This window comes from Dama dama, chromosome 27 (assembly GCF_033118175.1).
Source record: "Dama dama isolate Ldn47 chromosome 27, ASM3311817v1, whole genome shotgun sequence".
In the NCBI taxonomy this organism is placed as follows: Eukaryota; Metazoa; Chordata; class Mammalia; order Artiodactyla; family Cervidae; genus Dama; species Dama dama.
Window position 1 is genome coordinate 22,382,795 of NC_083707.1, and position 12,993 is coordinate 22,395,787.

At 41.8% G+C, this 12,993-nt stretch overlaps 1 protein-coding gene across 2 annotated transcripts in view; it reads right to left on the reverse strand.

Moving 5' to 3' along the window:
• Positions 1-347: 347 nt before the first annotated feature.
• The window catches only part of ELP2 (elongator acetyltransferase complex subunit 2), a 51,320-nt gene continuing 38,674 nt past the window's right edge, over positions 348-12,993 (reverse strand). For both annotated transcript variants that reach the window (XM_061131166.1, XM_061131165.1), the window contains 5 exons: positions 11,649-11,841; positions 7,863-7,984; positions 6,051-6,184; positions 5,369-5,482; positions 348-3,765 (listed from right to left, as the gene is read on the reverse strand). In XM_061131166.1, coding sequence (XP_060987149.1) covers positions 3,609-3,765; positions 5,369-5,482; positions 6,051-6,184; positions 7,863-7,984; positions 11,649-11,841 — 720 coding nt within the window. In that variant the 3' untranslated portion in view covers positions 348-3,608. The remainder of the gene's footprint in view (positions 3,766-5,368; positions 5,483-6,050; positions 6,185-7,862; positions 7,985-11,648; positions 11,842-12,993) is intronic.

Below are 12,993 nucleotides of genomic sequence, written 5' to 3' on the forward strand. Positions count from 1 at the left end.
CTTGAGAGTCCCTTGGACTGCAAGGAGATCCAACCAGTCCATCCTAAAGGAGATCAGTCCTGGGTGTTCATTGGAAGGACTGATGTTGAAGCTGAAACTCCAGTACTCTAGCCACTTGATGCGAAGAGCTGACTCATTTGCAAAGACCCTGATGCTAGGAAAGATTGAGGGCAGGAGGAGAAGGGGACGACAGAGGATGAGATGGCTGGATGGCATCAACTCAATGGATTTGGGTTTGGGTGGACTCCAGGAGTTGGTGATGGACAGGAAGCCCTGGCGTTCTGCGGTTCATGAGGTCGCAAAGAGTCAGACATGACTGAGCAAGTGAACTGAACTGAAAGGCTCTATGGAGGTGACACAAACTGAACTTTATTTAATTGTAACAGTTAACAATTATTGGTGTCTTACTAAATCCAGACCTCGGACTATCATTTTTAATGCATTGGCTCATTTAATCCTCGAAACAACCCCACAAGGTGGTTACTTTTTATGAAATGAGACTAACATTTGTCCTCTCTTCCAGAATAAAGCAATTCAATTCTCAGCTAAGAACCACCTGCAATAAAGATTTCATTTCCCAGCCTCTCTTGAGGTACAGCTACAAGATAAAATTCAGGTCACAGAGATTAAGCAGAACTTGTGTGGACTTCCAAGTTTTCTTAAAGTTAGGGGCCTCTTATGCCTTCCTCCTTTCTGCTGGCTGGGATGCAAAGATCATGGCAGGAGGCCAAGCAGCCATCCTGGAGAGTGAGGAAGCCACACACCAAGGATGAGGGCAAACAGCCTGGGTACCCTGATCAGGTTGTGAAGTCTCCCTCCCCAACCTGGCCTGCCTACCTAGATTCCTTTTTAGAGAGAAAACTTCGTTCGTGCAATAAGCCACAAAGAATATTTTGCGTCTTCTTTCAGAGTTGAATCAAGGTCAGACTGACACATTATCTCCACTTACAGAGACGAGAAAAGCTTATCCAGACACAGCCAATGTGAGCCAGGGTTCAAAGACAACTCTGATTCCTTACCTCTGGGTTCCAACCCTCACCCAGACTCCCTTGAGAAGTACACAGGATTTGTAGAGTGGGTAAGAAGGCCTTGCATTTTCCTTACAGACCGCCAGGATTTCCTGGCATGGCGAGGACTTCTCATTTAGGAGAGGATGATTCTGTCCCTCTGTTTTATCCCTGAATTGGCACAGTCTCCCCCCAGTCCCAGTCTGTCTTTGGAATCACTAACCACAGCTGCTTCCCCCAAGGCTGCTGCGAAGGCAGGGATTTAGCTCTTAGTTGTCCAAGATATACACTGCCGGGAACACAACCCAACCACCTCTCCTCCATCCAGGAAAGTCCTGCAGGTCAGAAGAGACTGCTTAGACTGGCACTTGGCATCAATCTGAACTTTGATGCTGTAAATCAGGCAGAGAAATGAAATGATCAGGGCAAACCGGCATGGGTAGGTCTGGGATCCTGAAATACTCTTCAGCTCCTCCAGAGCAAAGCTGCAAGACTGTCCCTTTGCTTTAGATGTTATGAACTACCAGAGTACGGTTCAAAGTGTTCCCTGGGAAGAACAGATTAAGACCATCGTGGACTTGCCAGGTGGTCCAGTAGTTAAGAATCTGCCTGCCAATGCACAGGCCACAGGTTCAGTCTCTGGCCTGGGAAGATCCCACAAGCCACAGAGCAACTAAGCCAGTGGGTCACAACTACTGAGCCAGTGCTCTAGAGTCCGTGCTCCACACCAGCAGAAGCCACCACCACGAGGAGCTGGGGCACAGCTAGAGAAAGACTAGCAAAGACAGTGCAGTGCAGAATTTTTAAAAAGAAGATCATCATCGTAAAATTGCAGTGTGTGTGTATGAAGCTCCTGGGAGCACTCACTGAAACTGAATGACACAGATGCGTCAGGACAACTTGGGAAAACTATTTACAACTGGTAAAACAGTAACCATGAACTTGGCCTCCCCAAGGCCAGGGCTGCTTTCAGGAGAACTTAGGGTGTGCTGGAGAAGGTTCCAAAGGACTGTTAAGTACACTTGAATCTGTTCTGAAGTCCCACACACGAGGCAACTGAACAAACTACTGTGTGCCAATGGGGAGATCCAGATTCTTCCCCAGATTAGCAGAGAAATCACACTTCAGGGCATCCTGGTTTGAGGTTAAGACGCTGAGGTGCTCACTGCCTTGGTGCATACACGCTCACACACGTGTGCTTACACACACACACCACTAAAGGTCTAAGACAAATTTATAGAGATTCTGTAGTTCAGAACTGCACTGTCCAAATATGGGTATAGCCAGTAGCCCACAGATGGCTAGCAGACACTTGAAATGTGGTCAGTCCACGCTGAGATGGGTTCTAAATGTAAACTGCACTTTGTAGGATACAACGATTTCATATACAAGGGTAAAATATCTCTGTAACTTTTTATATTGTCTGTTAAAATGACCCTATTTGGGATATACTGGGTTAAAACAAATGGGTCATCAAAATAAATTACACCTCTTTTTACTTTATGTGGGTACTAGAAGAATTTAAAGTACATAGGTGGCTCACACTGTATTTCTGTTGGACTAAAAATAGCAGATAGTTCTGCTCTAAAAACTTTCATTTAGACTAAGTATCACTGAACTCCTCTGGAAGCAAAATGTCCTGTTAGACAACAGCATAAACTCCCACCGCTCCCTCTTCCGGCACATTTATTACGTACAGTGTGTGTTTAAGGGGCAGTCTGCCAGGCGGCTCGTTTCCACGGGGTCAGATGCCTCCAGCTTCGCAGGCTCTCCCGCACCCCCTGAGCCTCTCCCCACCCAGTTCCCGAGCGAGTGTTCAGCTCTGGTGGCCCACTTCCCAAACCTCCGCGGGCACACCCAATACTCTTTCTGGCATGTTCTTCTGTTCCTACTGCTCACTCCCCCTGGGGACATCCTTCACTCTCATGACTTCATCCTTCCTCTCATGATTCCTCCACGTGACCTCACAGAGGTTCAGATGATTCGGAACTCTACTTTCCAGCCCCTTCATCTGTCAGTTTAAATGCTGGGATGTTCTACTTTAAGTCAAACCCTAAAGGAACAGGAGAAGGGAGGGACTGCAATTCAAACTCACAACCACCTGCCAAGTTCCTAGAATGGCTGGTATGCACTAGGAGGAAGGAGTCAAGACCACACAAAGTGTGGTCCGTTTATTTACAAAGACTGTTAAAATCTGGGTTTTATCTCTTTACTTTTTAGGTCCTCCCTCAGAAGAGGGCAGTAAATAATAAAATGTCCCAAACAGCAGCATATGAAAACAGAAGACGAAAATAACAGAATTAGGCAAATTTGGTCATGAAGAAAGCAGGGACAGAGGCTCTCAATCAGAAACACACAGATGCAGGTCTGAATCCCTGAAAGCAAGGGTGAGGTTCTGAGAGTGTGTGCGTATATAAACATTTTGAGAAAAGAGTCTGCAGCTTCCATCTTATTTCAGAGGGTCTGAGACTCATATAAGGACTACTGCCATAAGGCTTAAAAACAAAACTTGATGCAAGTACGAGGTAAAGAAAGGCTGTCCATTTACACGTTGAATACTTTCAGACACTGATGGGTACACGCTTGTATTCACTAAGCCCACTACAGCGCACACCTGTCGACTCTGTGTATCTTCACAGTGTGATCTTCACCACAGCTTGCAAACTGTAACCATTCAGCACCTTCTCCTTCATTCTGTTCAGTCTTTCCATTACAATTCTTCCAGCATAATTTTTTGATAGCAAGTGTATGACTTTGGCTAAAACAAAGAGAAATCATGAGATGAACATATGCTACGACTATGAAACATTTTACTGGCTGCTCAATTCATATTAATAAAATTAGTATGCTCTTCCTATTAGTGTTGTTAACATAAATGGAAGTCAAAACCTGAACATCAAGATGTGCTATCACTAACAGTTTAGCAATTTTATTTTAACCTTGAAAACATCTTACTTACCAACCAAGGACACCACCAAAAACAGCAAGAAATAGACAATGCATTTCTGTCAAATTTTGCTTTAATGATCAGTGGAATTCAAGAAATGGCTATTGAAATTAAGTCTTTCAGGTAACATTACTACTAATTTGGTAACTGTAATGTTAGCAATCCAAATAATATAAAGTAAGTCAGGAATCAATTCTTGCAAATCCAAAGTCATCATAATGACACAAAAATTTTTTTAATGAGAAATTCAAATTCTGTACATGCCCCCTGCCCATGCTTTCTAAGGGGCTTCCTGGCAGTGTTGCACTTTCAGGTCACAGAAGTGGTCTGGGCACCAGGCAGAGGCAGTGAGCACCGTGGGCAGGGCAAGGTGAAAGGAAGGGAGAGAAGGGAGGGGAAGCCGGCAAGAGAGAACATTTCAAATGCCTGAAATATGGAATTTCATTGGCTACCTCTTAGGTAAGCCAGCAGCATGAACTGTTTCAACAGCCAAACCCAGACTCAGAGAAGTGGGAGTGAAGCCATGAGAGAAGCAGTGGCAAATCAGATCTCATTTTAATATACTTAAATAAATACAATCATCATAAGCATTAACATGCTTTGCTGATAAGGAGACAAACTCCTCTGGAAGAAATAGCTTATACAATACATGTCTCTTGTCATCAAGTCAGTGACCTTCCTCATGGTGCTGTTGTTTGGAACTGTATTTGAAGTTATATTTTGGATAGTTTAAACATACGAATGTTGAAGAATCCTAAAAAAAAAAAAACTAACAGAATGATGTGTGACATTTTTTGCAAGTCTCGTCGTTTCTAATGCATAAACGGGTGAAGTTGATTGACAAGTGATCCCTGCTGTCCAGGCAGGCGTTTGAGGAGGCGGCAGTGAGCAGCAGGCGCTCTGAGCCAGTAGAGGTGGCACCCAGGCCCAAGGCTCGGAGCCCTCGCTCCGCCTGAAGTGGGGTCACAGGGCTGGGAGCGGCACCTGGTGGTTTGCTCCATTTCAGGAGCTGAGTTGAAGTGTTCAAACATGAGATCTGGCTACCAAACACAGTCTATAATATTTCCAAAAAAATCACCAACATTCTGAATCAAATTTTCCCAAGATTCTACTGTGGTCGGTCACATTCTGAAACCCATCATTTTGAAATTCATTTTCATCTCCAATGTGTTATCTCTAAAGATAATATCAGGCAAACCAGCCATGTGGTCAAATAAACTTTTTAAAAATAAGTGCAAGATAGTAACAAATATCAATTTCAAGAGACTGTCATAAAACATAGAGGTACCAATTGGAGATAAGCACCAGGAATGGATTTGTATTCTTCTCCACACAAATGAGGCATGAGATTTGCTGCTAAAGACTCCAATGATGTCTATCTGATCTGGTAGAAGCAAAAACAGGAAAGAAATACCTTTGACTTGTTTCTACACAGCGGATCCAGTCGTTTATTTCTGGAACTTGATCGGTCTTTTTCCAGGAGTATAAACAAATCTTTCCACACTCTAATCCTACTGCAACCACGTATCTGTTTTTAAGAGAAGCGTGAAGACTGATTAATTTAACATGAATTTCTTCAGGGTTCCCGACTACCTCTGGCTGAAAGGACTCTGGACCCAGGATCCACGCGCTGCTCTGCTGTGCACTCGAGAAGCCGCCTCTCATCAAGGGTGCTGTTGTTTGGAACTGTATTTGAAGTTATATTTTGGATAGTTTAAACATACGATAGTTTAAACATCAAGGGTGCACAGTTCTACCTCTGTCCCTGGTGGGCAAGGCCCGCGAGCCAGCGCTTCCCTGGCTGGCTGTGGGGCCCTCAGGCTACTAAAGATACTCGTTACAGAGAAAGTATCACCATCTACCATTTGGTAAAATAAGAACCTTTGAGCAACATTCCCCATCTCTATTTCACCACTCTAAATACCATCAAGTTCTATCAATCTAGAAATTCTTATGAGAAACATAAGCATTATTTTAAAAAAGTTAACTTGGAAGCTGAAAGAACCCACAGATTAAAGTATAAGAGGGCTATACACTGAGAGACTAAGTGGTCTTCTTAAAGAAACATGAGATGAGGCCCCCACACCAAGACTGACCGTTGGGAAAGGTTAAGCAGCGGGCAGACGCTGACGGCAGTCACAGCTCCACCCACGTCCAGAACGGAGGAGCAGGGCCCGATGCTCTGCTCGATGGCGTCGTCGCTGGAGTCGCACTCACCCCAGACAACCACCTAGCACAGACAGATCAAACTCTGTAACACTTTCTCTCTGCAAGGTTTCTGTTAATGGCAATGCGTTAGAGTTTCAACAGCATAGGTGACACTCTGAAATTTTTTAATTCATCATTTTCATTTGTGATCCAGGACTTCTTAGCATTTCAAGCATCACAGAGAAGCCACCGTGTAGGAGATACAAGTCTGAGATCTCAACTACCCAAGTGTGCTGGGCCAAAGTCGACTGTCCCTGCTCAGAGGCCTGCTCTTTATACTCAGGAAACCAGTTCTGATCCAGTGAGATTAGGTTCACCGAGGTGCCTATGCCTTCTCCCAAGAAATTACCTTAAAATGTATGAAACCAACCAAGTCCCTGGCTCTTACTCTATGCCCCACCCCGGTTCAGAGAATCAGCTCAGCTCTCAGGAGGCCCCAACCTTGATGATACTAATCGAAGAAATGAGGCTTTCTTGGAAGCTCAGGCCTCGAAGGGGTGTGAATGATCACAAAGAAATGGAGAGGGCAGTGAAACAGACAAGAGCTGCAACTTTAGGACCAAAGAGACACTGAGCAGAAGACTCTGCCCAGGCAAGCAGAAAGGCATTCCTGAGACTGCCTGATGGACAATACTTCGTCCATTTCAGCCGTGACCTGTCTCTGAGTCACAGCTGGGCCGTCTGCTGCCGGGCCTGACCATGGAGGGCGGAAGCAGCCCTGCTGCCTGAGCAGCTTGCAGAGAGTAGGCAGAGAAATGCCGGGGAGACACGGATAGGCCAGTGAGAGGGGCGAAGGGCTGAGAGAGCGTGTCAGGGGCCGACACTTCCGTGTCACTGAGTAACATGCCGTCAGTCCTCTGCTTCAGTAATACCACGATTAGGACTGAGAGGGCGGGAGAGGAAAGGAGACGCTCAGGTGCCTCAGACCTCTAGTCTGCAGCAACTGCAGAGAAGGAAAGGATATATATATTTTTTTAACATTTTAAAATAACTTTTATTTCTAATCACAGTTACACACAGAATTTTTAATAATAAGAAATAACAAACGATATATTGGAAATGAAAATTTCCATTCAAACTCCCCAACCCACCCCATCAACATCCTCATCCACCTAATCACCTTCTCTCTATAGCCATGCTGTTTAGTTGCTCAATTGTGTACAACTCTGTGATCCCATGGATGTTTTAAAGAGCATGAACACTAGAGGAAAGACAGGGCCAGGCAAACATTTCCCAGAGAACAAGGGCAAGAGGCAAGGCCAAAAACCTATTGCTAGCTCACTTATCCTGATTTTTTTCAAAGCTTGGGATACACACACTCACACACCCCACCTCCTCCAATGAATGAAAAGGTAAAACAATTATTCACAGAATTTAAAATTCATACAAGTATGAAAAAGAAAAGTATGGATAGTCTTAACCCATTTCATTGACTACTTTTCTCCCACTGGGACCATCTGATATTAGTAATGAGTCTGAAGAGTCTCCTCTGTAGGTGATATTACAGAGACATGTATTTATAGAATTTAACAAGTAAGAAAGTCTTTTTATGTATGCATATGAAAAATACAGGAGGGAATACATAAATGATTTTAAAAACCATATTAGAAAATTAGGATTATGTGTTTTTTTTTAATCCAAAGATACCTGTAATATTATTATCTTACATTTGAAAAAATACAAAGTTAAAACAAAATTACCTTTCTGTCCCGACTTCCAGTAAAGAAATACTTGCCATCTGGACTCCAATCGCAGGACCAAATAATCCTGCTGTGCACAGCAGTGACTTTGTTAGTGAAGGCAAAGAGGCTGAAGACTGGGTCTGAAAGAAACACATTTATGCACTACTCTCAAAGTGGAGAAACCTGGTTTTTCCTTGTTAGAAAGTTATGTTTAAGTGCCATATAAATCATGTAATTTAGTCATCAATCTATACACATAAATTGATGTCTTTTACAACAGATCAAGGCCAGGGAGCAAACCCCTCACCAGAAGACTATGGGAATACATTTATTTTTTCTAGTAGGAAATGATATTATACTGATTAGTCACTCTTTAGTGACTGATGTGAACTCTTTATCGCCAAATTCAGACTTAAATTGAAGAAAAGTACAGAAAACCACTAGACCATTCAGGTATAACCTAAGTCAAACCCCTTACGATTATACAGTGGAAGTGACAAACAGATTCAAGGGATTAGATCTGATAGACAGAGTGCCTGAAGAACTATGGATGGAGGTTCGTGACACTGTACGAACAGGAGGCAGTGATCAAGACCATCCCCAAGAAAAAGAAATGCAAAAAGGCAAAATGGTTGTATGAGGAGGCCTTACAAATAGCTATGAAAAGAAGCAAAGCTAAAGGCAAAGGAGAAAAGGAAAGATATACCCATCTGAATGCAGAGTTCCAAAGAACAGCAAGGAGAAATAAGAAAGCCTTCCTCAGTGATCCGTGCAAAGAAATAGAGAAAAACAATAGAATGGGAAAGATTAGAGATCTCTTCAAGGAAATTAGAGATACCCCTTTTCATGCAAAGATGGGCACAATAAAGGACAGAAATGATATGGTTCTAACAGAAGCAGAAGATATTAAGAAGCGGCAAGAATACACAGAAGAACTATACAAAAAAGATCTTCATGACCCAGATAATCACGATGGTGTGATCACTCACCTAGAGCCAGACATCCTGGAATGTGAAGTCAAGTGGGCCTTAGGAAGCATCACTAAGAACAAAGCTAATGGAGGCGATGGAATTCCAGGGCAGCTATTTCAAATCCTAAAAGATGATGCTGCGAAACTGCTGCACTCAATATGTCAGCAAATATGAAAACTCAGCAGTGGCCATAGGACTGGAAAAGGTCAGTTTTCATTCCAAACCCAAAGAAAGGCAATCCCAAAGAATGCTCAAACTACCGCACAATTGCACTCATCTCACACACTAGTAAAGTAATGCTCAAAATTCTCCAAGCCAGGCTTCAACAGTATGTGAACCATGAACTTCCAGATGTTCAAGCTGGATTTAAAAAAGGCAGAGGAACCAGAGATCAAATTGCCAACATCCGTTGGATCATTGAAAAAGCAAGAGAGTTCCAGAAAAACATCTATTTCTGTTTTATTGACCATGCCTTTGACTGTGTGGACTACAACAAACTGTGGAAAATTCTTCAAGAGATGGGAATACCAGACCACTTTGACCTGCCTCTTGAGAAATCTGTATGCAGGTCAAGAAGCAACAGTTAGAACTGGACATGGGACAACAGACTGGTTCCAAATCAGGAAAGGAGTACATCAAGGCTGTATATTGTTACCCTGCTTATTTAACTTGTATGCAGAGTACATCATGAGAAACGCTGAACTGGATGAAGCACAAGCTGGAGTCAAGATTGCAGGAAGAAATGTCATAAAGCTCAGATATGCAAATAACACCACCCTTATGACAGAAAGTGAAGAACTAAAAAGCCTCTTGATGAAAGTGAAAGAGAAGAGTGAAAAAGTGGCTTAAAACTCAACATTCAGAAAATTAAGATCATGGCATCTGGTCCCATCACTTCATGGCAAACAGATGGGGAAACAGTGGAAACAGTGACAGACTTTATTTTCTTGGGTTCCAAAATCACTGCAGATGGTGACTGCAGCCATGAACTTAAAAGATGCTTGCTTCTTGGAAGGAAAGTTATGACCAACCTAGACAGCATATTAAAAAGCAGAGACACTACTTTGCCAGCAAAGGTCCATCTAGTCAAGGCTATGGTTTTTCCAGTAGTCATGTATGGATGTGAGAGCTGGACTATAAAGAAAGCTGAGCACTGAAGAACTGATGCCTTTGAACTGTGGTGTTGAAGAAGACTCTTGAGTCCCTTGGACAGAAAGGAGATCCAGCCAGTCCATCCTAAAAGAAATCAGTCCTGAATATTCATTGGAAGGACTGATGCTGAAGCTGAAACTCCAATACTTTGGCCACCTGATGCGAAGAACTGACTCGTTGGAAAAGACCCTGATGCTGGGAAAGATTGAAGGCTGGAGAAGAAGGGGACAACAAAGGATGAGATGGCATCACCAACTCAATGGACATGAGTTTAAGTAAGCTTTGGGAGTTGGTGATGGACAGGGAGGCCTGGCGTGCTTCAATCCATGGTGTCGCAAAGAGTCAGATACGACTGAGTGACTGAACTGAACTGAACTGAAGTGACTGATGTAAAACATCTTCTGGACACTTAACTAAAAGTTCAGTTGATGCCTACAGAAGAAGCCTCAAGAAATTTAACTTACTCAGGAAGTAGCCAAATCTGTGTATTAAGCTATGGAAAAAAAAATAATGCACCCTTAAACAATGTAAAAAAACAAACAAACTTAAAAAAATCTTTTCCTTTGTAAGATTCTAAGTGTAGGGTAACTAACTTCTAGCCCTCACAGGGACTAAAACGTAAATGACGTAACTGTGTATCGAGGGAAGACTAATGTATCTATTAGTCAACAATCCACAAAGATATAACACATTATAATATAGATATGTTATTAGCCTCACTTTAACTTTAAAAAGTAAAGTATATATGTTAGGAAATCACTGGTTGCAAATGAAATCAGTCTGTTTTAACATATACTGCTCAGTATCTGTCATAGTACTTGGTATTCTCTAAAATATAAAAAACCCAAAGAACTGAAAACATCGTAAGACAAATTGATATAGGTTTTAATTGATGAAAAAATTAAAAGCAGCATTAAATAACACAAAAGTACTTTAAACACTCTCTAGATTTTACCAACTCACTGAAACTGGAAGAATAATAGGCTATTGCTCTAAGTACACAAAGGAAACTTTTTTTTCCTTTTCAGTGTTTTTTCATTTTATGCCAGGTCCAAAGTAGAAGGCAGGTAGGTGTGTTAACATCTTGCCCAGGGGTCATGTTATTCACAAATATTAGTTTCTCGGTCATGTCCAACTCTTTATAACTCCATGGTCTGCAGCCTGCCAGGCTGCTCTGTCCATGGGATTCTCCAGACAAGAATACTGGAGTGAGTAGCCATTCCCTTCTTCAGGGGATCTTCCTGACCCAGGGATCAAATCTGGGTCTCCTGCATAGCAGGCGGATTCTTTACCATCTGAGCCACCAGGGAAGCCAAGTGGATGTCTAAATTATCAGTGTAAAAGAGGTGGATAATTTAACTGTATACTCATTATTCCTGTCCCATAAAATCCTCAGTATATATCATCCATTTGGTTTTAAGGTGGCATTCTGTAACCATCTGCAAAGTCTAAATTTTGTTCATACAGATTTTTATGCTTCTTTAACTGAGATATTTGAAAACATTATCATCCTTACAAGGAAGGTCAAATCTTCCTCAATTGTCACAAAACTCTGAAAGACTCCCAGTAACCAGACTCTGGCCTTCACCCTGTTATCATTTCACTTTACCCACAGCCGCTCAAAGTGGGTACATGGACATAACTGTCTCACTAGTACTCTTCCCAGCCAGGAGCTGTTTACCTAACTCGGGTGGGATTGTGTCCTGCCTCTTCCACAGTGACCAGGTTCGATCTCTGGAAACAGCTAGTAAGAACTTGTCATCAGGAGAGAAGGCCATCTGTGTGACAGTCAAACTGTGGAAAATTAAATTCTGCACCTGCTTCCAAGATGCAGTGTTCCAGAGAATGATAGCGGCATGCTCTTTCTTGGCTGCCTGTAGGACAGAGATGAAACAATAAAGCAATGTGAGTGAAATAAACTGGAAAAAACAAACAAAACCACTTTTCAAAGTAACACATTGCTTCTACAGTATTCTTCATGTATCTGCATAAATAAAAACCACAAATTCTGAGAAGATACTATAAATTCTATAACCAGATAGTAACCCCTGAGAAGAGATAGACTGGGATTAGAAATGACGAATGATTAGAGACTGGCGGTGGAATCAGAATTTTTAAAATTATAATTAACATACAATATTTTACCTTGTTATTGACTATGTTCCCTATGTGCACCTTACATCCCTGTGACTTATTTTGAAACTGTGAATTATTGTGTAACTGCAAGTTTATACCTCTTATACCCCTATTTCCATCATCCGTCCACCCCGCCGAAAACACCCTGTCTGTTCCCTGTATCAATGAATCTGCTTCTGTTTTGTTTGTCCATTTGTTTTGGTTTTTTGGATTCCACATATAAATGAAATCATTGTCTTTCTCTGTCTGACTTATTTACTTATTTCACTTAGCATAAAGCCCTCCAGGTCTATCCATGGTGCCACAAATGGAAAGATTTCATTCTTTTTTTAATGGCTGGGTAATACTGCACATTCAAGTGCACACACACCCCACCCCTTCCTAGTCATTCCTTTATCAACAGACACTTTGGTTGCTTTCATATCTTGTCTATTGCAAATAAAGCTACAATGAACATAGGGGTACATTTATCTTTGTAAATTATCATTTTTGTTTTCTTTGGATAAATACCCAAAAGCAGAATTGCTGGATCATATGGTATAGTTCTATTTTAATTTTTAGAGGAGCTGCCATACTATTTTTTCAAGTATGTATTTTACATAATTCTACAAGCATGTATTGTATTTTTACAAAATACATTTCTGTATTAACTGTGTAATTAGTAGTTAAGAGACTTTCACTTCTGGTCCATACGAAGTAACAGGGACCAGATTTACTATCTTGTCTGAAAAAAACTAAAAGATCAAACAAAATACATGAAACAATGGCACTCCAAAATACTTGATGTCTGGCAACAATGAAGAGTTACCCCTAAGGGACAAAAAGAATCACAGAGTAGAAAAAACAAAAAAACAAAAGAACATCACTGAACCCTATGACAACATCAAGCA